Raw genomic sequence first — 27,069 nt, 5'->3', positions numbered from 1 at the left:
ACTGTCCCCCAACATCTCCCAATGTATCCCAACATCTCCCACTGTCTCCCAACATCTCCCAGTGTCTTCCAGAGTCTCCCAACATCTCCCAGAGTCTCCCAACATCTCCCACTGTCTCCCAACATCTCCCACTATCTCCCAGAGTCTCCAAACATCTCCCACTATCTCCCAACATCTCCCAACATCTCCCACTATCTCCCAGAGTCTCCCAACATCGCCCACTATCTCCCAGAGTCTCCCAACATCTCCCACTATCTCCCAACATCTCCCACTGTCTCCCAACATCTCCCACTGTCTCCCAACATCTCTCACTGTCTCCCAACATCTCCCAGTGTCTCCCAGAGTCTCCCAACATCTCCCACTGTCTCCCAACATCTCCCACTGTCTCCCAACATCTCCCTATATCTCCCAGAGTCTCCCGACATCTCCCACCATCTCCCAGAGTCTCCCAACATCTCCCACTATCTCCCAACATCTCCCACTATCTCCCAGAGTCTCCAAACATCTCCCACTATCTCCCAACATCTCCCACTATCTCCCAGAGTCTCCCAACATCTCCCATTGTCTCCCAACATCTCCCACTATCTCCCAGAGTCTCCCACTATCTCCCAGAGTCTCCCAACATCTCCCAATGTATCCCAACATCTCCCACTGTCTCCCAACATCTCCCAGTGTCTCCCAGAGTCTCCCAACATCTCCCAGAGTCTCCCAACATCTCCCATTGTCTCCCAACATCGCCCACTATCTCCCAGAGTCTCCCAACATCTCCCACTGTCTCCCAACATCTCCCACTGTCTCCCAACATCTCCCTATATCTCCCAGAGTCTCCCGACATCTCCCACTATCTCCCAGAGTCTCCCAACATCTCCCACTGTCTCCCAACATCTCCCACTATCTCCCAGAGTCTCCAAACATCTCCCACTATCTCCCAACATCTCCCACTATCTCCCAGAGTCTCCCAACATCTCCCATTGTCTCCCAACATCTCCCACTATCTCCCAGAGTCTCCCACTATCTCCCAGAGTCTCCCAACATCTCCCACTGTCTGCCAACATCTCCCACTGTCTCCCAACATCTCCCAGAGTCTCCCAACATCTCCCACTATCTCCCAACATCTCCCACTGTCTCCCAACATCTCCCACTATCTCCCAGAGTCTCCCAACATCCCCCACTATCTCCCAGAGTCTCCCAACATTTCCCAATGTCTCCCAACACCTCCCACTATCTCCCAGAGTCTCCCACTGTCTCCCAACATCTCCCACTGTCTCCCAACATCTCCCAGAGTCTCCCAACATCTCCCACTATCTCCCAACATCTCCCACTGTCTCCCAACATCTCCCACTATCTCCCAGAGTCTCCCAACATTCCCCCACTATCTCCCAGAGTCTCCCAACATTTCCCACTGTCTCCCAACACCTCCCACTATCTCCCAGAGTCTCCCAACATCTCCCACTGTCTCCCAACATCTCCCACTATCTCCCAGAGTCTCCCAACATCTCACATTGTCTCCCAACATCTCCCACTATCTCCCAGAGTCTCCCAACATCTTCCACTGTCTCCCAACATCTCCCAATGTATCCCAACATCTCCCACTGTCTCCCAACACCTCCCACTGTCTCCCAGAGTCTCCCAACATCTCCCACTGTCTCCCAACATCTCCCACTGTCTCCCAACATCTCCCACTATCTCCCAACATCTCCCACTGTCTCCCAACATCTCCCAGTGTCTTCCAGAGTCTCCCAACATCTCCCACTGTCTCCCAACATCTCCCACTGTCTCCCAACATCTCCCTATATCTCCCAGAGTCTCCCGACATCTCCCACTATCTCCCAGAGTCTCCCAACATCTCCCACTGTCTCCCAACATCTCCCACTATCTCCCAGAGTCTCCAAACATCTCCCACTATCTCCCAACATCTCCCACTATCTCCCAGAGTCTCCCAACATCTCCCATTGTCTCCCAACATCTCCCACTATCTCCCAGAGTCTCCCACTATCTCCCAGAGTCTCCCAACATCTCCCACTGTCTCCCAACATCTCCCACTGTCTCCCAACATCTCCCTATATCTCCCAGAGTCTCCCGACATCTCCCACTATCTCCCAGAGTCTCCCAACATGTCCCACTGTCTCCCAACATCTCCCACTATCTCCCAGAGTCTCCCAACATCCCCCACTATCTCCCAGAGTCTCCCAACATTTCCCACTGTCTCCCAACACCTCCCACTATCTCCCAGAGTCTTCCAACATCTCCCACTGTCTCCCAACATCTCCCACTATCTCCCAGAGTCTCCCAATATCTCACATTGTCTCCCAACATCTCCCACTATCTCCCAGAGTCTCCCAACATCCCCCACTATCTCCCAGAGTCTCCCAACATTTCCCACTGTCTCCCAACACCTCCCACTATCTCCCAGAGTCTTCCAACATCTCCCACTGTCTCCCAACATCTCCCACTATCTCCCAGAGTCTCCCAACATCTTCCACTGTCTCCCAACATCTCCCAATGTATCCCAACATCTCCCACTGTCTCCCAACACCTCCCACTGTCTCCCAGAGTCTCCCAACATCTCCCACTGTCTCCCAACATCTCCCAATGTATCCCAACATTCCCACTGTCTGCCAACATCTCCCACTGTCTCCCAACATCTCCCACTGTATTGCAACATCTCCCAAAGTATCCCAGCATCTCCCACTGTCTCTCAGCATCTCCCAGTGTCTCCCAGAGTCTCCCAACATCTCCCAACATCTCCCACTGTGTCCCAACATCTCACACTGTCTCCAAACATCTCCCACTGTGTCCCAACATCTCCCACTGTCTCCCAACATTTCACACTGTCTCCCAACATCTCCCAACATCTCCCACTGTCTCCCAACATCTCCCACCGTCTCCCAACATCTCCCACCGTCTCCCAACATCTCCCACCGTCTCCCAACATCTCCCACTGTGTCCCACCATCTCCCACTGTCTCCCAGAGTCTCACAACATCTCCCACTGTGTCCCAACATCTCACACTGTCTCCCAACATCTCCCACTGTCTTCCAACATCTCCCAATGTATCCCAACATCTCCCACTGTCTCCCAACATCTCCTGGTGTCTCCCAAGATCTCCCACTGTGTTCCAACATCTGAAAACATCTCTTAGCTTCTCCCAACATCTCCCACTGTCTCCCAACATCTCCCACTGTCTTCCAACATCTCCCAATGTATCCCAACATCTCCCAATGTATCCCAACATCTCCCACTGTCTCCCAGCGTCTCCCAACATCTCCCACTGTCTCCCAACATCTCCCACTGTGTCCCAACATCTCACACTGTCTCCCAACATGTCCCACTGTCTTCCACTGTCTCCCAACATCTCCCACTGTGTCCCAACATCTCCCACCGTCTCCCAACATCTCCCACTGTGCCCCAACATCTCCCACTGTCTCCCAACATCTCCCTCCGTCTCCCAACATCTCCCACTGTGGCCCAACATCTCCCACTGTCTCCCAACATTTCCCACTGTCTCCCAACATCTCCCAGAGTCTCCCAACATCTCCCACTGTCTCCCAACATCTCCCACTATCTCCCAGAGTCTCCAAACATCTCCCACTATCTCCCAACATCTCCCAACATCTCCCACTATCTCCCACTATCTCCCAGTCTCCCAACATCTCCCATTGTCTCCCAACATCGCCCACTATCTCCCAGAGCCTCCCAACATTTCCCACTGTCTCGCAACATCTCCCACTGTCTCGCAATATCTCCCAGAGTCTCCCAACATCTCCCACTACCTCCCAACATCTCCCACTGTCTCCCAACATCTCCCACTGTCTCCCAACATCTCTCACTGTCTCCCAACATCTCCCACTATCTCCCAGAGTCTCCCAACATCTCCCACTGTCTCCCAACATCTCCCACTGTCTCCCAACATCTCCCTATATCTCCCAGAGTCTCCCGACATCTCCCACTATCTCCCAGAGTCTCCCAACATCTCCCACTGTCTCCCAACATCTCCCAGAGTCTCCAAACAGCTCCCACTATCTCCCAACATCTCCCACTATCTCCCAGAGTCTCCCAACATCTCCCATTGTCTCCCAACATCTCCCACTATCTCCCAGAGTCTCCCACTATCTCCCAGAGTCTCCCAACATCTCCCACTGTCTCCCAACATCTCCCAACATCTCCCACTATCTCCCAGAGTCTCCCAACATCTCCCATTGTCTCCCAACATCTCCCACTATCTCCCAGAGTCTCCCACTATCTCCCAGAGTCTCCCAACATCTCCCACTGTCTCCCAACATCTCCCACTGTCTCACACTGGCTCCCAACATCTCCCACTATCTCCCAGAGTCTCCCAACATCTCCCACTGTCTCCCAGAGTCTCCCAACATCTACCAATGTATCCCAACATCTCCCACTGTCTCCCAACATCTCCCACTGTGTCCCAACATCTCCCACTGTCTTCCAGAGTCTCCCAACATCTCCCACTGTCCCCCAACATCTCCCAATGTATCCCAACATCTCCCACTGTCTCCCAACATCTCCCAGTGTCTTCCAGAGTCTCCCAACATCTCCCAGAGTCTCCCAACATCTCCCACTGTCTCCCAACATCTCCCACTATCTCCCAGAGTCTCCAAACATCTCCCACTATCTCCCAACATCTCCCACTATCTCCCAGAGTCTCCCAACATCGCCCACTATCTCCCAGAGTCTCCCAACATCTCCCACTATCTCCCAACATCTCCCACTGTCTCCCAACATCTCCCACTGTCTCCCAACATCTCTCACTGTCTCCCAACATCTCCCAGTGTCTCCCAGAGTCTCCCAACATCTCCCACTGTCTCCCAACATCTCCCACTGTCTCCCAACATCTCCCTATATCTCCCAGAGTCTCCCGACATCTCCCACCATCTCCCAACATCTCCCACTATCTCCCAACATCTCCCACTATCTCCCAGAGTCTCCAAACATCTCCCACTATCTCCCAACATCTCCCACTATCTCCCAGAGTCTCCCAACATCTCCCATTGTCTCCCAACATCTCCCACTATCTCCCAGAGTCTCCCACTATCTCCCAGAGTCTCCCAACATCTCCCAATGTATCCCAACATCTCCCACTGTCTCCCAACATCTCCCAGTGTCTCCCAGAGTCTCCCAACATCTCCCAGAGTCTCCCAACATCTCCCACTGTCTCCCAACATCTCCCACTATCTCCCAGAGTCTCCCAACATCTCCCATTGTCTCCCAACATCGCCCACTATCTCCCAGAGTCTCCCAACATCTCCCACTGTCTCCCAACATCTCCCACTGTCTCCCAACATCTCCCTATATCTCCCAGAGTCTCCCGACATCTCCCACTATCTCCCAGAGTCTCCCAACATCTCCCACTATCTCCCAACATCTCCCACTGTCTCCCAACATCTCCCACTGTCTCCCAACATCTCTCACTGTCTCCCAACATCTCCCAGTGTCTCCCAGAGTCTCCCAACATCTCCCACTGTCTCCCAACATCTCCCACTGTCTCCCAACATCTCCCTATATCTCCCAGAGTCTCCCGACATCTCCCACCATCTCCCAACATCTCCCACTATCTCCCAACATCTCCCACTATCTCCCAGAGTCTCCAAACATCTCCCACTATCTCCCAACATCTCCCACTATCTCCCAGAGTCTCCCAACATCTCCCATTGTCTCCCAACATCTCCCACTATCTCCCAGAGTCTCCCACTATCTCCCAGAGTCTCCCAACATCTCCCAATGTATCCCAACATCTCCCACTGTCTCCCAACATCTCCCAGTGTCTCCCAGAGTCTCCCAACATCTCCCAGAGTCTCCCAACATCTCCCACTGTCTCCCAACATCTCCCACTATCTCCCAGAGTCTCCCAACATCTCCCATTGTCTCCCAACATCGCCCACTATCTCCCAGAGTCTCCCAACATCTCCCACTGTCTCCCAACATCTCCCACTGTCTCCCAACATCTCCCTATATCTCCCAGAGTCTCCCGACATCTCCCACTATCTCCCAGAGTCTCCCAACATCTCCCACTATCTCCCAGAGTCTCCAAACATCTCCCACTATCTCCCAACATCTCCCACTATCTCCCAGAGTCTCCCAACATCTCCCATTGTCTCCCAACATCTCCCACTATCTCCCAGAGTCTCCCACTATCTCCCAGAGTCTCCCAACATCTCCCACTGTCTGCCAACATCTCCCACTGTCTCCCAACATCTCCCAGAGTCTCCCAACATCTCCCACTATCTCCCAACATCTCCCACTGTCTCCCAACATCTCCCACTATCTCCCAGAGTCTCCCAACATCCCCCACTATCTCCCAGAGTCTCCCAACATTTCCCAATGTCTCCCAACACCTCCCACTATCTCCCAGAGTCTCCCACTGTCTCCCAACATCTCCCACTGTCTCCCAACATCTCCCAGAGTCTCCCAACATCTCCCACTATCTCCCAACATCTCCCACTATCTCCCAGAGTCTCCCAACATCTTCCACTGTCTCCCAACATCTCCCAATGTATCCCAACATCTCCCACTGTCTCCCAACACCTCCCACTGTCTCCCAGAGTCTCCCAACATCTCCCACTGTCTCCCAACATCTCCCACTGTCTCCCAACATCTCCCACTATCTCCCAACATCTCCCACTGTCTCCCAACATCTCCCAGTGTCTTCCAGAGTCTCCCAACATCTCCCACTGTCTCCCAACATCTCCCACTGTCTCCCAACATCTCCCTATATCTCCCAGAGTCTCCCGACATCTCCCACTATCTCCCAGAGTCTCCCAACATCTCCCACTGTCTCCCAACATCTCCCACTATCTCCCAGAGTCTCCAAACATCTCCCACTATCTCCCAACATCTCCCACTATCTCCCAGAGTCTCCCAACATCTCCCATTGTCTCCCAACATCTCCCACTATCTCCCAGAGTCTCCCACTATCTCCCAGAGTCTCCCAACATCTCCCACTGTCTCCCAACATCTCCCACTGTCTCCCAACATCTCCCTATATCTCCCAGAGTCTCCCGACATCTCCCACTATCTCCCAGAGTCTCCCAACATCTCCCACTGTCTCCCAACATCTCCCACTATCTCCCAGAGTCTCCCAACATCCCCCACTATCTCCCAGAGTCTCCCAACATTTCCCACTGTCTCCCAACACCTCCCACTATCTCCCAGAGTCTTCCAACATCTCCCACTGTCTCCCAACATCTCCCACTATCTCCCAGAGTCTCCCAATATCTCACATTGTCTCCCAACATCTCCCACTATCTCCCAGAGTCTCCCAACATCCCCCACTATCTCCCAGAGTCTCCCAACATTTCCCACTGTCTCCCAACACCTCCCACTATCTCCCAGAGTCTTCCAACATCTCCCACTGTCTCCCAACATCTCCCACTATCTCCCAGAGTCTCCCAACATCTTCCACTGTCTCCCAACATCTCCCAATGTATCCCAACATCTCCCACTGTCTCCCAACACCTCCCACTGTCTCCCAGAGTCTCCCAACATCTCCCACTGTCTCCCAACATCTCCCAATGTATCCCAACATTCCCACTGTCTGCCAACATCTCCCACTGTCTCCCAACATCTCCCACTGTATTGCAACATCTCCCAAAGTATCCCAGCATCTCCCACTGTCTCTCAGCATCTCCCAGTGTCTCCCAGAGTCTCCCAACATCTCCCACTGTGTCCCAACATCTCACACTGTCTCCAAACATCTCCCACTGTGTCCCAACATCTCCCACTGTCTCCCAACATTTCACACTGTCTCCCAACATCTCCCAACATCTCCCACTGTCTCCCAACATCTCCCACCGTCTCCCAACATCTCCCACCGTCTCCCAACATCTCCCACCGTCTCCCAACATCTCCCACTGTGTCCCAACATCTCCCACTGTCTCCCAGAGTCTCACAACATCTCCCACTGTGTCCCAACATCTCACACTGTCTCCCAACATCTCCCACTGTCTTCCAACATCTCCCAATGTATCCCAACATCTCCCACTGTCTCCCAACATCTCCTGGTGTCTCCCAAGATCTCCCACTGTGTTCCAACATCTGAAAACATCTCTTAGCTTCTCCCAACATCTCCCACTGTCTCCCAACATCTCCCACTGTCTTCCAACATCTCCCAATGTATCCCAACATCTCCCACTGTCTCCCAGCGTCTCCCAACATCTCCCACTGTCTCCCAACATCTCCCACTGTGTCCCAACATCTCACACTGTCTCCCAACATGTCCCACTGTCTTCCACTGTCTCCCAACATCTCCCACTGTGTCCCAACATCTCCCACCGTCTCCCAACATCTCCCACTGTGCCCCAACATCTCCCACTGTCTCCCAACATCTCCCTCCGTCTCCCAACATCTCCCACTGTGGCCCAACATCTCCCACTGTCTCCCAACATTTCCCACTGTCTCCCAACATCTCCCAGAGTCTCCCAACATCTCCCACTGTCTCCCAACATCTCCCACTATCTCCCAGAGTCTCCAAACATCTCCCACTATCTCCCAACATCTACCAACATCTCCCACTATCTCCCACTATCTCCCACTGTGGCCCAACATCTCCCACTGTCTCCCAACATTTCCCACTGTCTCCCAACATCTCCCAGAGTCTCCCAACATCTCCCACTGTCTCCCAACATCTCCCACTATCTCCCAGAGTCTCCAAACATCTCCCACTATCTCCCAACATCTACCAACATCTCCCACTATCTCCCACTATCTCCCAGAGTCTCCCAACATCTCCCATTGTCTCCCAACATCGCCCACTATCTCCCAGAGCCTCCCAACATCTCCCACTGTCTCGCAACATCTCCCACTGTCTCGCAATATCTCCCAGAGTCTCCCAACATCTCCCACTACCTCCCAACATCTCCCACTGTCTCCCAACATCTCCCACTGTCTCCCAACATCTCTCACTGTCTCCCAACATCTCCCACTATCTCCCAGAGTCTCCCAACATCTCCCACTGTCTCCCAACATCTCCCACTGTCTCCCAACATCTCCCTATATCTCCCAGAGTCTCCCGACATCTCCCACTATCTCCCAGAGTCTCCCAACATCTCCCACTGTCTCCCAACATCTCCCAGAGTCTCCAAACAGCTCCCACTATCTCCCAACATCTCCCACTATCTCCCAGAGTCTCCCAACATCTCCCATTGTCTCCCAACATCTCCCACTATCTCCCAGAGTCTCCCAACATCTCCCATTGTCTCCCAACATCTCCCACTATCTCCCAGAGTCTCCCACTATCTCCCAGAGTCTCCCAACATCTCCCACTGTCTCCCAACATCTCCCAACATCTCCCACTATCTCCCAGAGTCTCCCAACATCTCCCATTGTCTCCCAACATCTCCCACTATCTCCCAGAGTCTCCCACTATCTCCCAGAGTCTCCCAACATCTCCCACTGTCTCCCAACATCTCCCACTGTCTCCCAACATCTCCCAGAGTCTCCCAACATCTCCCACTATCTCCCAACATCTCCCACTGTCTCCCAACATCTCCCACTATCTCCCAGAGTCTCCCAACATCCCCCACTGTCTCCCAGAGTCTCCCAACATTTCCCACTGTCTCCCAACACCTCCCACTATCTCCCAGAGTCTCCCAACATCTCCCACTGTCTCCCACTGTCTCCCAACATCTCCCACTGTCTCCCAACATCTCCCAGAGTCTCCCAACATCTCCCACTATCTCCCAACATCTCCCACTGTCTCCCAACATCTCCCACTGTCTCCCAACACCTCCCACTATCTCCCAGAGTCTCCCAACATCTCCCACTGTCTCCCAACATCTCCCACTATCTCCCAGAGTCTCCCAACATCTCACATTGTCTCCCAACATCTCCCACTATCTCCCAGAGTCTCCCAACATCTTCCACTGTCTCCCAACATCTCCCAATGTATCCCAACATCTCCCACTGTCTCCCAACACCTCCCACTGTCTCCCAGAGTCTCCCAACATCTCCCACTGTCTCCCAACATCTCCCACTGTCTCCCAACATCTCCCACTATCTCCCAACATCTCCCACTGTCTCCCAACATCTCCCAGTGTCTTCCAGAGTCTCCCAACATCTCCCACTGTCTCCCAACATCTCCCACTGTCTCCCAACATCTCCCTATATCTCCCAGAGTCTCCCGACATCTCCCACTGTCTCCCAGAGTCTCCCAACATCTCCCACTGTCTCCCAACATCTCCCACTATCTCCCAGAGTCTCCAAACATCTCCCACTATCTCCCAACATCTCCCACTATCTCCCAGAGTCTCCCAACATCTCCCATTGTCTCCCAACATCTCCCACTATCTCCCAGAGTCTCCCACTATCTCCCAGAGTCTCCTAACATCTCCCACTGTCTCCCAACATCTCCCACTGTCTCCCAACATCTCCCTATATCTCCCAGAGTCGCCCGACATCTCCCACTATCTCCTAGAGTCTCCCAACATCTCCCACTGTCTCCCAACATCTCCCACTATCTCCCAGAGTCTCCAAACATCTCCCACTATCTCCCAACATCTCCCACTATCTCCCAGAGTCTCCCAACATCTCCCATTGTCTCCCAACATCTCCCACTATCTCCCAACATCTCCCAGTGTCTTCCAGAGTCTCCCAACATCTCCCACTGTCTCCCAACATCTCCCACTGTCTCCCAACATCTCCCTATATCTCCCAGAGTCTCCCGACATCTCCCACTATCTCCCAGAGTCTCCCAACATCTCCCACTGTCTCCCAACATCTCCCAGAGTCTCCAAACAGCTCCCACTATCTCCCAACATCTCCCACTATCTCCCAGAGTCTCCCAACATCTCCCATTGTCTCCCAACATCTCCCACTATCTCCCAGAGTCTCCCACTATCTCCCAGAGTCTCCCAACATCTCCCACTGTCTCCCAACATCTCCCACTGTCTCCCAACATCTCCCAGAGTCTCCCAACATCTCCCACTATCTCCCAACATCTCCCACTGTCTCCCAACATCTCCCACTATCTCCCAGAGTCTCCCAACATCCCCACTGTCTCCCAGAGTCTCCCAACATTTCCCACTGTCTCCCAACACCTCCCACTATCTCCCAGAGTCTCCCAACATCTCCCACTGTCTCCCACTGTCTCCCAACATCTCCCACTGTCTCCCAACATCTCCCAGAGTCTCCCAACATCTCCCACTATCTCCCAACATCTCCCACTGTCTCCCAACATCTCCCACTATCTCCCAGAGTCTCCCAACATCCCCCACTATCTCCCAGAGTCTCCCAACATTTCCCACTGTCTCCCAACACCTCCCACTATCTCCCAGAGTCTCCCAACATCTCCCACTGTCTCCCAACATCTCCCACTATCTCCCAGAGTCTCCCAACATCTCACATTGTCTCCCAACATCTCCCACTATCTCCCAGAGTCTCCCAACATCTCACATTGTCTCCCAACATCTCCCACTATCTCCCAGAGTCTCCCAACATCTTCCACTGTCTCCCAACATCTCCCAATGTATCCCAACATTCCCACTGTCTGCCAACATCTCCCACTGTCTCCCAACATCTCCCACTGTATTGCAACATCTCCCAAAGTATCCCAGCATCTCCCACTGTCTCTCAACATCTCCCAGTGTCTCCCAGAGTCTCCCAACATCTCCCAACATCTCCCACTGTGTCCCAACATCTCACACTGTCTCCAAACATCTCCCACTGTGTCCCAACATCTCCCACTATCTCCCAGAGTCTCCCAACATGTCCCACTGTCTTCCAACATCTCCCACTGTCTCCCAATATCTTCCACTGTCTCCCAGAGTCTGCCAACATCTCCCACTATCTCCCAGAGTCTCCCAACATATCCCACTGTCTCCCAACATCTCCCACTATCTCCCAGAGTCTCCCAACATCTTCCACTGTCTCCCAACATCTCCCAATGTATCCCAACATCTCCCACTGAGTCCCAACATCTCCCACTGTCTCCCAACATCTCCCACTGTCTCCCAACTCTCTCACTGTATTCCAACATCTCCCAATGTATCCCAACATCCCCCACTGTCTCCCAACATCTCCCAGTGTCTCCCAGAGTCTCCCAACATCTCCCACTGTCTCCCAGCATCTCCCACTGTCTCCCAACATCTCACACTGTCTCCCAACATCTCCCACTGTGTCCCAACATCTCACACTGTCTCCCGACATCTCCCACTGTCTCCCACTGTCTCCCAACATCTCCCACTGTCTCCCACTGTCTCCCAACATCTCCCACTGTCTCCCAACATCTCCCACCATCTCCAAACATCTCCCACTGTGTCCCAACATCTCACACTGTCTCCCAACATCTCCCACTGTCTCCCAACATCTCCCACTGTGTCCCAACATCTCCCACTGTCTCCCAGAGTCTCGCAACATCTCCCACTGTGTCCCAACATCTCACACTGTCTCCCAACATCTCCCCCTGTCTTCCAACATCTCCCAATGTATCCCAACATCTCCCACTGTCTCCCAACATCTCCCACTGTGTCCCAACATCTGAAAACATCTCTTAGCTTCTCCCAACATCTCCCACTGTCTTTCAACATCTCCCAATGTATCCCAACATCTCCCACTGTCTCCCAGCATCTCCCACTGTCTCCCAGCGTCTCCCAACATCTCCCACTGTCTCCCAACATCTCCCATTGTGTCCCAACATCTGAAAACATCGCTTAGCTTCTCCCAACATCTCCCACTGTGTCCCAACATCTCCCACTGTCTCCCAACATCTCCCACTGTGTCTGAGCATTGCCCAGTGATTCCCAATATCCCACACTGATTTCTCAGAGTTGCGATGAAGCAACACGATGTGTTTTGACTTCCCTGCCGCTATCAGTTCCCAGCTGGCTCACAAGAGAGCCATTGATCATCTCTCCCCTGCTCCAGTAGAGAAAAAAGTTTATATGTAGGGCTGTGACGTTCTCTTGTAACAATCCTCCGCTTATTCTTTACCTCAATTTTTTCTGTCGTTGCTGTGATGAGTGCGTAATCGGGCGAGGCCGGGATTTGGTTCTTGGTACAGAATGTGAGCCATTTCTCAATCAGCCCCTGCCTATAGTCTGCAGTGAACGGGCCATAGTACGTGATACAAGCGGCTGTTAGAAGGGTGTCTCCCACTATTCCCTGCAGGTGCCGGTCTAACTCATTAAGAGCTTCCTTCCAACGGGTCTGAAAGGAGAATACATGGTGAGCAATCCTAACCGAGTACTCAAGGAATCTTAGAATCACAGACTGTTCCGGCACAGAAACAGGCCCATCAGGTCATCAAGTCTGTGACCCACCTAGTCTCCTGCTCACTCGCTGTAATATCCCACCCAGTCTAATCCCACTCTCCTGCTCACTCCCTGTAATATCCCACCCAGTCTAATCCCACTCTCCTGCTCACTCCCTGTAATATCCCACCCAGTCTAATCCCATTCTCCCCCTCACTCCCTGTAATATCCCACCCAGTCTAATCCTACTCTCCCCCTCACTCCCTGTAATATCCCACCCAGTCTAATCACACTCTCCCCCCACTCCACATACCCATTAATATCCCACCCAGTCTAACCCCACTCTCCTGTTCACTCCCTGTAATATCCCACCCAGTCTAATCCCACTCTCCTCCTCACTCCCTGTAATATCCCACCCAGTCTAACCCCACTCTCCTCCTCACTCCCCATACCCTGTAATATCCCACCCAGTCTAATCCCACTCTCCCCCTCACCCCTGTAATATCCCACCCAGTCTAACCCCACTCTCCCCCTCACTCCCCATACCCTGTAATATCCCACCCAGTCTAACCCCACTCTCCCCCTCACTCCCCATACCCTGTAATATCCCACCCAGTCTAATCCCACTCTCCTGTTCACTCGCTGTAATATTCCACCCAGTCTAATCCCACTCTTCCCCTCATTCCCTGTAATATCCCACCCAGTCGAATCCCACTCTCCCCCTCACTCCCTGTAATGTCCCACCCAGTCTAATCCCACTCTCCCCCTCACTCCCCATACCCATTAATATCCCACCCAGTCTAATCTCACTCTTCCCCTCACTCCCTGTAATATCCCACCCAGTCTAATCTCACTCTCCCCCCACTCCACATACCCATTAATATCCCACCCAGTCTAATCCCACTCTCCTGTTCACTCCCTGTAATATCCCACCCAGTCTAATCCCCCTCTCCCCCTCACTCCCTGTAATATCCCACCCAGTCTAACCCCACTCTCCTGTTCACTCCCTGTAATATCCCACCCAGTCTAACCCCACTCTCCTCCTCACTCCCCATACCCTGTAATATCCCACCCAGTCTAACCCCACTCTCCCCATACCCTGTAATATCCCACCCAGTCTAATTCCACTCTCCTGTTCACTCCCTGTAATATCCCACCCAGTCTAATCCCACTCTCCCCCTCACTCCCTGTAATATCCCACCCAGTCTAATCCCACTCTCCCCCCCTCACTTCACATACCCTTTAATATCCCACCCAGTCTAATCCCACTCTCCCTCCCTCACTCCATACACCCTTTAATATCCCACCCAGTCTAATCCCACTCGCCCCCTCACTCCCCACACCTTTAAATATCCCACCCAATCTAATTCCACTCTCAGTCTCTCCCCCTCCCTGTCACACTCAGTCTCTCTCTCTCTGTCTCTCTCACGCTCTCCCTGTCACTCTCCCTGTCACTCTCACCCGCTCCAACACTCTCACTCTCTCTCTGTCTCTCTCTCTCTGTCTCTCACTCTCTCCCTGTCTCTCTCACTCTCTCCCTGTCTCTCTCACTCTCTCCCTGTCTCTCTTACTCTCTCTCTGGCTCTCTCCCTGTCTCCCACACTCTCTCCCTGTTACTCTCACTCTCTCTTCGTCACTCTCATTCCTTCAATCACTCTCACTCTCTTGCTGTCACTCTCACTCTCTTGCCATCACACTCACTCTCTCTCCATCATTCTCACTCTCTCCCTGTCTCTCTGTCTCTCTCACTCTCTCTCCATCACTGTCACTCTCTTTCCATCAAACTCACTCTCTCTCTGGCACTCGCACTCTCTCTCCGTCACTGTTACTCTCTCTGTGTCTCTCTCACTCTCATTCTCTCTCCGTCACTCTCACTCTCTCTCCGTCTGTTACTCTCTCTCCATCGCTCCCACTCTTTCTCCCCGTCACACTCACTCTCACCCCGTCACTCTCACTCTCTCTCCATCACTGTCACTCTTTCCATCACTCTCACTCCCTCCATCTGTTACTCTCTCTGTGTCTCTCTCACTCTCATTCTCTCTCTGTCACTCTCACTCTCTCTCCCCGTCACTCTCACTCTCTCCATCCCTCTCACTCTCTCTCCATCTGTTACTCTCTCACCGTCACTCCCAATCCCCTCCGTCACTCTCACTCTTTCGCTGTCACTCTCACACTCTCTCCATCACTGTCGCTCTCTGCCTGTCACTCTCTCGCTATAACACTGTCACTCTGTGAGCTGAAACACATAACCAGTTTGAAGAGAAGTGACCTTTTCGGTGGCGAGTGCGGTGATCAGGACCGCTGCCCGTGACAGGCGCTTCGTGGTGAGCAATTTGCGATTGGCCAAGGTCTCCTTCTGCTCCACGGTCTCATTGTAGTGCTGCTGCAGTGACTGCTGGTGCTCCTCAATCTATGGGACAGAAGCAGAAATGAATCGTTGCAAGCCAACTCTCGGTGTCATAGTGCGAGTAAGGAGTGAGTGGAAAAGGGCAGTCGTATAAACACCGGCACAAGCTCAGAGGCCCGAGGCCGGCCTGAAGTGGGAGGCCTGAGGCTGGCCTGAAGTGGGAGGCCTGAGGCTGGCCTGAAGTGGGAGGCCCCGAGGCTGGCCTGAAGTGGGGAGGCCCCGAGGCTGACCTGAAGTGGGAGGCCCGAGGCTGACCTGAAGTGGGAGGCCCGAGGCTGGCCTGAAGTGGGGAGGCCCCGAGGCTGACCTGAAGTGGGAGGCCCGAGGCTGACCTGAAGTGGGAGGCCTGAGGCTGGCCTGAAGTGGGGGGCCGGAGGCTGGCCTGAAGTGGGGAGGCCCTGAGGCTGGCCTGAAGTGGGAGGCCCCGAGGCCTGCCATGAAGTCCTAGAATTCAGTGCTTGTGAAGCACGGGCCATTGTCGCTGACCAAGACATCCGGTAAACCATGGGCGGCGAACATTGCCCGCAGACTTTCTACCGTGGCAGAGGATGTGCTTGCATTTAAAATGGCACACTCAATCCATTTGGAGTAGGCATCTACTACAACAAAAACATTTTTCCGACGAAAGGACCTGCGAAGTCCACATGGATGCGTGACCAAGGCTTGGCGGGCCATGATCAGGGGCTAAGGGGGCCTTCCCTGGGTGCGTTGCCCAGCTGAGCACACGTGTTGCACCTGCGAACACAAAGTTCCAGGTCTGCATCTCTCCCTGGCCACCAAACGTGTGACCTGGCAATTGCCTTCATCATGACAATGCCCGGGTGCCCATTGTAAAGTTCTCTGATGAACACCTCTCTGCCCATCTGGGGCATGACTACTCGGTTTCCCCACAGTAGGCAATCGGCCTGAATCGAGAGTTCATCCCTGCACCTATGAAACGGTTTAAATTCCTCAGGGCATGCCCCATACGTGGTTGCCCAGTCCCCATTCAGGACAAATTTCTTAACTAAAGACAGTAGCGGGTCTTTATTTGTCCAGACTTTAATCTGACGGGCTGTCACGGGTGAGCCTTCGCTTTCGAAAGCTTCAACAGCCATGACCATCTCAGCAGCATAGAAACATAGAAACATAGAAAATAGGTGCAGGAGCAGGCCATTCAGCTCTTCTAGCCTGCACCGCCATTCAATGAGTTCATGGCTGAACATGAAACTTCAGTACCCCCTTCCTGCTTTCTCGCCATACCCCTTGATCCCCCGAGTAGTAAGGACCTCATCTAACTCTCTTTTGAATATATTTAGTGAATTGCCCCCAACCACTTTCTGTGGTAGAGAATTCCACAGGTTTACCACTCTGTGTGTGAAGAAGTCTCTCCTCATCTCGGTCCTAAATGGCTTACCCCTTATCCTTAGACTGTGACCCCTGGTTCTGGACTTCCCCAACATTGGGAACATTCTTCCTGCATCTAACCTGTCTAAACCCGTCAGAATTTTAAATGTTTCTATAAGGTCTCCTCTCATTCTTCTGAACTCCAGTGAATACAATGCCCAGTTGATCCAGTCTTTCTTGATAGGTCAGTCCCACCATCCTGGGAATCAGTCTGGTGAATCTTCGCTGCACTCCCTCAATAGCAAGAATGTCCTTCCTCAAGTTAGGAGACCAAAATTGTACACAATACTCCAGGTGTGGCCTCACCAAGGCCCTGTACAACTGTAGCAACACCTCCCTGCCCCTGTACTCAAATCCCCTCGCTATGAAGGCCAACATGCCATTTGCTTTCTTAACCGCCTGCTGTACCTGCATGCCAACCTTCAATGACTGATGTACCATGACACCCAGGTCTCGTTGCACCTCCCCTTTTCCTAATCTGTCACCATTCAGATAATAGTCTGTCTCTCTGTTTTTACCACCATGCTCGGTTGCCCCCTCAGTGGTGGCTAGTGTGAGCCTGCTGAGTGCATCGGCGCAGTTTTCAGTGCCCGGTCTGTGCCAAATTGTGTAGTCATAGGCGGCTAATGTAGGTGCCCACCTCTGTATGTGGGCCGATGCATTCGCATTTATAGCCTTGTTGTCGGCTAAAAGGGATTTGGGGTTTGTGATCTGTCTCCAGCTCAAATTTCCTGCCAAACAGGTACTGGTTCATTTTTTTTACTGCATATACACATGCAAGCGCTTCCTTTTCTACCATCCCGTAACCCTTTTCTGCCTGGGACAGACTTCTGGAGGCATAAGCTACCGGCTGTAACTGACCATTGGCAATAACATGCTGCAACACGCACCCGACCCCATAGAACGACGCATCGCACGTTAAAACAAGTTCCATACACGGGTCATATAACGTTAACAGTTTGTTGGAGCAGAACAAATTGCGTGCTCTATCAAAAGCCCTTTCCTGGCTGTCCCCCCAGACGCAATCGCGACCTTTGCGAAGGAGCACGTGTAGCGGCTCTAGCAGCGTGCTCAATTTGGGAAGAAAGTTACCAAAATAGTTCAGGAGCCCCAAGAATGAACACAGCTCCGTCGTGTTACGGGGTCTGGGTGCTCTCTGGATCACTTCCGTCTTGGATGCAGTAGGGCTGATCCCGTCTGCTGCTACACTTCTCCCCAGGAATTCTACCTCTGGAGCTAGGAAGACGCACTTCGCCTTTTTCAGTCGCAGCCCTACCCGGTCCAGTCTGCGTAGCACCTCCTCCAGGTTGTGGAGGTGTTCTTCAGTATCACGATCCGTGATGAGGATGTCGTCTTGAAAAATCACCGTCCTTGGAATCGACTTGAGGAGGCTTTCCATATTTCTCTGAAAGATCGCGGTGGCCGAGCGAATCCCGAACGGACATCTGTAATACTCAAACAACCCCTTGTGTGTCGTGATGGTGGTCAGCTTCTTCGACTCACTTGCCAGCTCCTGGGTCATGTAAGCTGAGGTCAGGTCCAATTTTGAAAAAAGTTTGCCACCAGATAGCGTCGCAAAGAGGTCCTCCGCTCTCGGTAGTGGGTACTGGTCTTGGAGTGACACCCGATTGATGGTGGCCTTGTAATCGCCACATATCCTGACCGACCCATCCGCCTTGAGCACCGGCACAATCGGGCTCGCCCAGTCACTGAATTCGACTGGTGAGATGATGCCTTCCCTCAGCAGGCGGTCCAATTCGCCTTCTATCTTTTCCCGCGTCACGTACTGCACCGCTCTGGCCTTGTGGTGTACTGGCCTGGCGTCCGAGTTTATGTGAATCACTACCTTGGCCCCCATGAAAGTGCCGATGCCAGGTTAAAATAATGAGTCAAATTTGTCCAGGACCTGTGAGCATGATACTCGCTCCACAGAAGAAACTGCATTGACATCGCCCCATTTCCAGTTCATGACAGCAAGCCAACTCCTCCCCAGTAGTGCGGGACCATCCCCTGGGACAATCCAGAGTGGCAACCTGTTCTTCGAATGTTTGTGGGTCACGACTACCGTGGCGCTGCTTAGCACCGGAATTATCTCCTTTGTGTATGTCCGTAGCTGTGCGTCAATCGGCAATAATTTTGGCCTCCTGGCCTTGGACACCCACAACCTTTCGAACTGTTTGATACTCATCAGGGACTGGCTGGCTCCCGTGTCCAGCTCCATTAATACTGGGATGCCATTGAGGAGCACTTTCATCATTATCGGTGGCATCCTGGTATATGAACTGTGTATGTGCTCCACATGAACTCGCTGAACTTCAGCTTCCAGCGATTTCCCCCAGTATTCATTTGGCCTCGTAGGGCTTACATCGGGTCCATCCTCCTCATACATCAACCTGGCTGCAGGCTTCCTGCACATACGTGCCAAGTGACTGCTGATGTTACAGTTTCTGCAGGTATATTGCTGATACCTGCAATCTCTGGCTGGGTGTTTGCCTCCACACCTCCAGCATGAGCCGTTGTTGGAAACAAACGGTTCATTACCAGTCGATCATCTCTGACTGTCTCTGTAACTGTCCTTAAGCGCGCCATTAACAGGTGTTGATGGCCCCATTACTGGCCGCATTGTCCATTGCGATGGCATGAATCCCCGTTCAGCTAGCCATTGTCTCTGTTGAATTCCCCCTTTGCGTTCGACTACATGCTGGGGCATGTTCGATTGCCCTTGTCTGCCTAGAGAACTGTGTGCCGCGTTAACAATGTTGACTCCCTGGTCGTTTGCCGCATTTGAGCCAAGATTTTTGTCATACATCATTCTGGTCTCTTCCTCCTCTAAGATAAATGTCTGGGCTATCAGAGCCGCCGCTTCCAAGGTCAAGTCTTTGGTCTCAATCAGTTTCCTGAAAACCCCAGCGTGCCCGATGCCCTCAATAAAAAAGTCTCGTAGCATCTCTGCTCTGCATGCATCTGGGAACTTACATAGGCTCGCCAGTCGCCAGAGGTCTGCCACGAAGTCTGGAACGCTTTGCCCTTCTCGCCGCCGGTGCTTGTAAAACCGGTGTCTCGCCATGTGCATGCTGCTCGCCGGTTTAAGGTGTTCCCCGATCAACTTACTGAGCTCTTCGAATGTCTTGTCCGTCGGCTTCTCTGGCGCTAGAAGGTCCTTCATCAGGGAGCATGCTCTGGATCCACAAACCGTCAGGAGATGAGCCCTGCGTTTGTCGGCCGAATCCTGTCCCAACCATTCCTTAGTGACAAAACTTTGCTGTAGTCTCTCAATAAAGTCGTCCCAATCATCACCAACACAGTACCTCTCTTCTGTGCTGCTAGTGGCCATGCTTGCGTGGTTTAAATCCCAGTTTCTCGTCGCCAATGATATGTCCTTACTATACAGTATAAATGCACACGAGGCCCATACTTGAGAGAAGGTCACTCTGTGACCAGTTACCTTTATTACCAAGACCTCAAGTGATGAAGGTGGGTGGAGCTTCCCCTTTTATACCTGAAAATCCAGGTTAGGATTGTCTCCCACAAGTTCACCCCGTTGTGGTCAATGTTCTCAAGGTCAGCTTAGGTCAGCTTATACATGGGTTACAATGATAGTTGAATACATGATAGATTGGGCATCACCAAGGTCGAGGTCAGTGATTGGAGCGTGGGCAGGTACAGCAGGGGCGGCGAGGTCGGGGTGAAGGAGCGGCGAGTGATCATGGAGCGACATGATCGGGGCCCAGGAGAGGCGAGGGCCCAGGGGCATCACGGGCCAGCCCAAACTGTGATATGTGTGCACGCTAGGTCTGTTCAGCAGTGTCTTGGGTAATCCTTGCCATTGGACCAAGACCTAGCTCTGTCAAGCCCGTGTGGTGGCTGGTGTGCAATGGCTACCACACGTTAAAAAAATCCACACACAGGCATCTTCCACCCTTCAATATGCAGTTCAGGACCGGGAATATTAGGTCCTTCATTGAAACACCTGTGAAATTGAGCTCATTCCTTTTTGGCGTGGAAGCAAGTCATCCTCGATTCGAGGGACCGCCTAACAAGAAGGAGAAGTATGCGTGTGTGTCAGCGTGCACGTATGTGCATGTTCACATGTCTGTGCATGTGTCTGTGTGTATGCACATGTGCATACGTGTGTGAATGTGTGTGTATGAGTGTGCACATGTGTGCACTTGTATGTTTACATCTGTGCACATGTGCGCATTTGTGTGTGCATGACATGTGTACGTGCACATATATGTGTGTGCACGGTTGTGTATGAATGTGTATGCACTTGTGCGTGTGTGTGTGAATGTGTATGACGTGTTTGTGCACTTGTGCATATGTGTGTGCACTTTGTGCACGTTTGTGTGGACACATTGTGCGTGTATGTGTGTCTGTGTGCATGTGTATATTCGTGCGAGTGTCTGAATGCACATGTCTGTGTGCACACGTGTGTGTGCATGTGTGTGTGCCTGCATGCAAATGTGTGTATGTTCATGTGTGTGCAGGTGTGTATCTGTGTGTATGTACGTGTGTATGAGTGTGCACATGTGTGCATGTGTGCCTGTCACATGTGTATGTGTGCATGTGAATGTGTGTGCATGCTTGTGTGTGCACGTGTGTGTGTGGACATGTGTGTGCGCGCATGTGTGTCTGTATGCACATGTATGTGTGTGAGTGTTTGCACATGTGTGTGTCTGCACTTGTGTCTGTGCACATGCACGTGTGTGTTTCGGTTAGTGGTCACGGAGGAGGAGGAGGGGAGGAAGGAAGGAAGTAAAGCTCACGGTGTCCTACCAGCCGAAGACTTTCATTCTTCTCTTTAAGATTGGCTTTGGCGATCTCAAGTGCTTCCTGGGCCTCTGCCACCTGCTTCTGCTTCGGTATAAGCGCCTGCCAAACAAACAGAGCTGGGTTATTGACAGAGCGGCGATATCGAGAGCTGTGCTGTCCCGTCACCCACCGGCTACCTGCCCAAGTGGTGAAGTTGATCCCCTTTAATTTTAAATTGCAGTGAGGGTTAATGTGACCCCATCGTGCTTCCAAACATGGCACGAGCTGAACCAGTTCATGCACTTTCACATCAAAACTGGCAACTTATTGTGAACACAGCCTCATGGGGCACTGCTGCTGAGACAATCCATGAAACTTCTCCTTTCACATTCAGTCATTCAAATGCCAGTGGGAGATTTCTTTCAGAAGTGCTATTTTGTGGAGATAGTAATTTTGAGACATGGGGCTAGACTTTCCATTATTGTGCAGATCGGCCAAAAATGGGCGTTATTTCCAGCGTTGGCGTTTATTTATGGGTTTTAAGATCGCCGGGATTATTGGCTATTTTCAAAACCCCCAACTTTTCACTTTAAAAAATGGGCGTTACCACCAGCAATGTGAAATGGGCGTTAGCGGTAAATTTTTTGCCCTTCTGCTTTAAAATATCGGCGTCCATGGCAACGGTCATTTCCCACGTTTCAGGAGGTCAGGGGTCATCCATACATGCGCAGAAGAGGAGCGAGGGGAAGCAGAGAGGCACTGAAAGTGTGTGTGGGTGTGTTGTGTGCTTGTTTGGCTGTTATGGAGGTAGGAGAGAGATTTAGCAGCAGTAAAAAGAATTAAGAGCACAAATAACCTTGTTTGCACGGAGATTTTGGGGAAAAAAAATATAATTAAAATGGAAGGCATGGAAGAGGCGACACAGCACGATGTGGAGGGTGAGGATGCTGGTGAGAGCAGTAAGGTAGGAGAGGAACTAGAAGTGGGAGGATGAAAACCAGCTCAGAGATTCTCCAACGAGGCAAATGCCTCCCTCTTGCAGGAGATGGAGTCACGCTGGGGTCAATTGACCCGGGGTAGGCGTCGGACGCCCACCCCAAAAGTGTACCAGAAGATTTGGGCTGACATAGCCGAGGTGGTCTCGTCGGGAACGAACGAGGTGCGTGAGGGTAAACAGTGCCGCAAGCGCTGGAACAACCTTAGAAACATAGAAACATCGCAAATGCGTGCTATTCGGCCCTTCGAGCCTGCACCGCCATTCAATAAGATCATGGCTGATCATTCCCTCAGTACCCTTTCCTGCTTTCTCTCCATACCCCTTGATCCCTTTAGCCGTAAGGGCCACATCTAACTCCCTCTTGAATATATCCAATGAACTGGCATCAACAACTCCACAGGTTAACAACTCTCTGAGTGAAGAAGTTTCTCCTCATCTCAGTCCTAAATGGCTTACCCCTTATCCTTTGATTATGTCCCCTGGTTCTGGACTTCCCCAACATCGGGAACATTCTTCCTGCATCTAACCTGTCCAGTCCCATCAGAATTTTATACGTTTCTATAAGATCCCCTCTCATCCTTCTAAACTCCAGTGAATACGGGCCCAGTCGATCCAGTCTCTCCTCATATGTCAGTCCTGCCATCCCGGGAATCAGTCTGGTGAACCTTCGCTGCACTCCCTCAATAGCAAGAATTAGGAGACCAAAACTGAACACAATATTCCAGGTGAGGCCTCACTAAGGGCCCTGTACAACTGCAGTCAGACCTCCCTGCTCGTATACTCAAATCCCCTATCTATGAAGGCCAACATACCATTTGCCTTCTTCACCGCCTGCTGTACCTGCATGCCAACTTTCAATGACTGATGTACCATGACACCCAGGTCTCGTTGCACCTCCCCTTTTCCTAATCTGCTGCCATTCAGATAATATTCTGCCTTCGTGTTTTTGCCACCAAAGTGGATAACCTCACATTTATCCACATTATACTGCATCTGCCACATGTTTTCCCACTCACCTAACCTGTCCAAATCACCCTGCAGCCTTTTAGCGTCCTCCTCACAGCTCACACCGCCACCCAGCTTAGTGTCATCTGCAAACTTGGAGATATTACACTCAATTCCCTCATCTAAATTATTAATGTATATTGTAAAGAGCTGGGGTCCCAGCACTGAGCCCTGCGGCACTCCACTAGTCACTGCCTGCCATTCTGAAAAGGACCCGTTTATCCCGACTCTCTGCTTCCTGTCTGCCAACCAGTTCTCTATCCACATCAGTACATTACCCCCAATACCATGTGCTTTAATTTTGCACACCAATCTCTTGTGTGGGACCTTGTCAAAAGCCTTTTGAAAGTCCAAATACACCACATTCACTGGTTCTCCCTTGTCCACTCTACCAGTAACATCCTCAAAAAATTCTAGAAGATTTGTCAAGCAGGATTTCCCTTTCATAAATCCATGCTGACTTGGACCAATCCCATCACTGCTTACCAAATGTGCTGCTGTTTCATCTTTAATAATTGATTCCAACATTTTCCCCACTACTGATGTCAGGCTAACCGGTCTATAATTACCCGTTTTCTCTCTCCCTCCTTTCTTAAAAAGTGGTGTTACATTAGTTACCCTCCAGTCCATAGGAACTGATCCAGAGTCGATAGACTGTTGGAAAATGATCACCAATGCATCCACTATTTCTCGGGCTACTTCCTTAAGTACTCTGAGATGCAGACCATCAGGCCCCGGGGATTTATCGGTCTTCAATCCCATCAATTTCCCTAACACAATTTCCCGCCTAATAAGGATTTCCTTCAGTTCCTCCTTCTCACTAGACCCTCGGTCTCCTAGTATTTCCGGAAGGTTATTTGTGTCTTCCTTTGTGAAGACAGAACCAAAGTATTTGTTTAACTGGTCCGCCATTTCTTTGTTCCCCATTATAAATTCACCTGAATCTGACTGCAAGGGACCGACGTTTATTTTCACTAATTTCTTTCTCTTCACATATCTATAGAAGCTTTTGCAGTCAGTTTTTATGTTCCCAGCAAGCTTCCTCTCGTACTCTATTTTTCCCCTTCTAATTAAACCTTTGTCCTCATCTGCTATATTATAAATTTCTCCCAGTCCTCAGGTTTGCTGCTTTTTCCGGCCAATTTATATGCCTCTTCCTTGGATTTAACACTATCCTTAATTTCCCTTGTTAGCCACGGTTGAGCCACCTTCCCAGTTTTATTTTTACTCCAGACAGGGATGTACAATTGCTGAAGTTCATCCATGTGATCTTTAAATGTTTGCCATTGCCTATCCACCGTCAACCCTTTAAGTATCACTTGCCAGTCTATTCTCGCCAATTCACGTCTCATACCATCAAAGTTACCTTTCCTTAAGTTCAGGACTCTAGTCTCCGAATTAACTGTGTCACTCTCCATCTTAATAAAGAATTCTACCATGTTATGGTCACTCTTCCCCAAGGGGCCTCACACAACAAGATTGCTAATTAGTCCTTTCTCATTATACATCAGCCAGTCTAGAATGGTCAGCCCTCTAGTTGGTTCCTCGACATACTGGTCTAGAAAACCATCCTTAATACACTCCAGGAAATCCTCCTCCACCGCATTGCTACCAGTTTGGTTAGCCCAATCAATATGTAGATTAAGGTCGGCCATGATAACTGCTGTACCTTTATTGCACACATCCCTAATTTCTTGTTTGATGCTGTCCCCAACCTTACTACTACTGTTTGGTGGTCTGTACACAACTCCCACTAGCGTTTTCTGCCCCTTGGTATTCCGTCGCTCCACCCATATCGATTCCACATCATCCAAGCTAATGTCTTTTCTTACTATTGCATTAATTTCCTCTTTAACCAGCAACACTACCCCACCTCCTTTTCCTTTCTCTCTATCCTTCCTAAATGTTGAATACCCCTGGATGTTGAGTTCCCAGCCTTGGTCACCCTGGAGCCATGTCTCCGTGATGCCAATTAGATCATATCCATTAACTGATGTCTGTGCAGTTGTCGGATCCGCCAGAATAAGTATTACATTTATTTACATTTACTTATATATTTATATAATTTGAATTGTAAGTGCAATGAGTGATTAAAATCAGATGTGATGTCTTGGTCTTATACCGGGAATGTTTTACTCAAAGCCTGTGTTTACGGTGTACGTCTTTAGGTAAATGATAATTATCATAATAATCATGATTACATCTGTCGGTTATGTTTTGTATCAGTCTCTGTGACAGTACCTAGCAATGATCACACACTATGATCTCATGCCATTTTGTGCTGGTGTTACCTTTTGCAGGACAAGTTTTTGAAGAATAGGGCTGAGCAGAGGCGAGCTGACCGACATCGAGGAGTGGGTGCTGGCTCTAGTGGGGAGCCACCTCCGGTCACCCACACAAGCAGCAGCAGAACCTGATGTGATGCCACGTGGGTAAAGTATACACCATTGCGTGATGTAAGGTCAATAGATGCCACACCCACTCATATCCAAACAATAATATATGATAGATGATTGATAAAAGTGTTATCTAAATAATGATGGCCTCATGAAAATCATTGCAATGCAGAATTTGGTCATGGTCATGAAATGTGATGTCTGTGATGATTTTGATAGTGGTGGTGCTTTTGTCGTGCACATGCTGTGTGTGGCGTTTGAATCACCTTGTGACCCTAGCACCCCCTTCTCCTCTAATAACCTCATTTATGTTTTGTAGCTCAGCCAGCAGCGCGACCCCAGGCAACACCACCGAGCCAAGAAGCTACGAATCTGGTGGTGGCCTCGACGGGGGGTCCTCAATCTGGTGGCGAGGAGCCCCCAATTCTCGCCCGTGGAGCTGCAGGGTGCCTTCTCCACTGATGACAGTGGCGACTTCGAGGAGCCTGCATCGACAAGCTCCATCATGACATCTAGTGCTCCTGCGGCCATGTCCTCCTCCATCGTGGAGGTAGAGGGCCCAAGCACCTTGCTGCAGGGTACCCTAAGTGTCTCCATGACGGCGCCAACCCCGCGGAGGTTGGTTTGACGCAGCAGGACTGCTCCACAAGTGGCAGATCTGAGCGGGGACATGGTACACTTGTCCAGGAGGAGTGTTGAAATAGGTCAGCAGATCCTCCAGACAATAGGGGGGCATATCCCTGCAGCTGGCCAGCATTATAACATTATAACAAATGAAAGAAAATTAAACTCAAAAGCACACAGCTTTTCTTTCTACAGTCAGTTGTCTTCATATTCCAGAATAACACGAATGTTGGTGACCATTAATAGATAAAAGTTTTTTTTAACATAAATGTAAATACTGTCACACCGAACAATCTGGTT

At 51.1% G+C, this 27,069-nt stretch overlaps 1 protein-coding gene across 3 annotated transcripts in view; it reads right to left on the bottom strand.

The window, feature by feature from the left end:
- LOC139267496 (dynein axonemal heavy chain 6-like) overlaps positions 1–27,069 on the bottom strand; it is a 729,921-nt gene that overhangs the window by 494,198 nt on the left and 208,654 nt on the right. For all 3 annotated transcript variants that reach the window (XM_070885895.1, XM_070885898.1, XM_070885896.1), the window contains 3 exons: positions 21,772–21,867; positions 15,472–15,612; positions 12,943–13,158 (listed from right to left, as the gene is read on the bottom strand). In XM_070885895.1, coding sequence (XP_070741996.1) covers positions 12,943–13,158; positions 15,472–15,612; positions 21,772–21,867 — 453 coding nt within the window. The remainder of the gene's footprint in view (positions 1–12,942; positions 13,159–15,471; positions 15,613–21,771; positions 21,868–27,069) is intronic.

Source organism: Pristiophorus japonicus, chromosome 7 (genome assembly GCF_044704955.1).
Source record: "Pristiophorus japonicus isolate sPriJap1 chromosome 7, sPriJap1.hap1, whole genome shotgun sequence".
NCBI lineage: Eukaryota > Metazoa > Chordata > Chondrichthyes > Pristiophoridae > Pristiophorus > Pristiophorus japonicus.
This window is presented reverse-complemented; position numbering and strand designations above follow the sequence as displayed.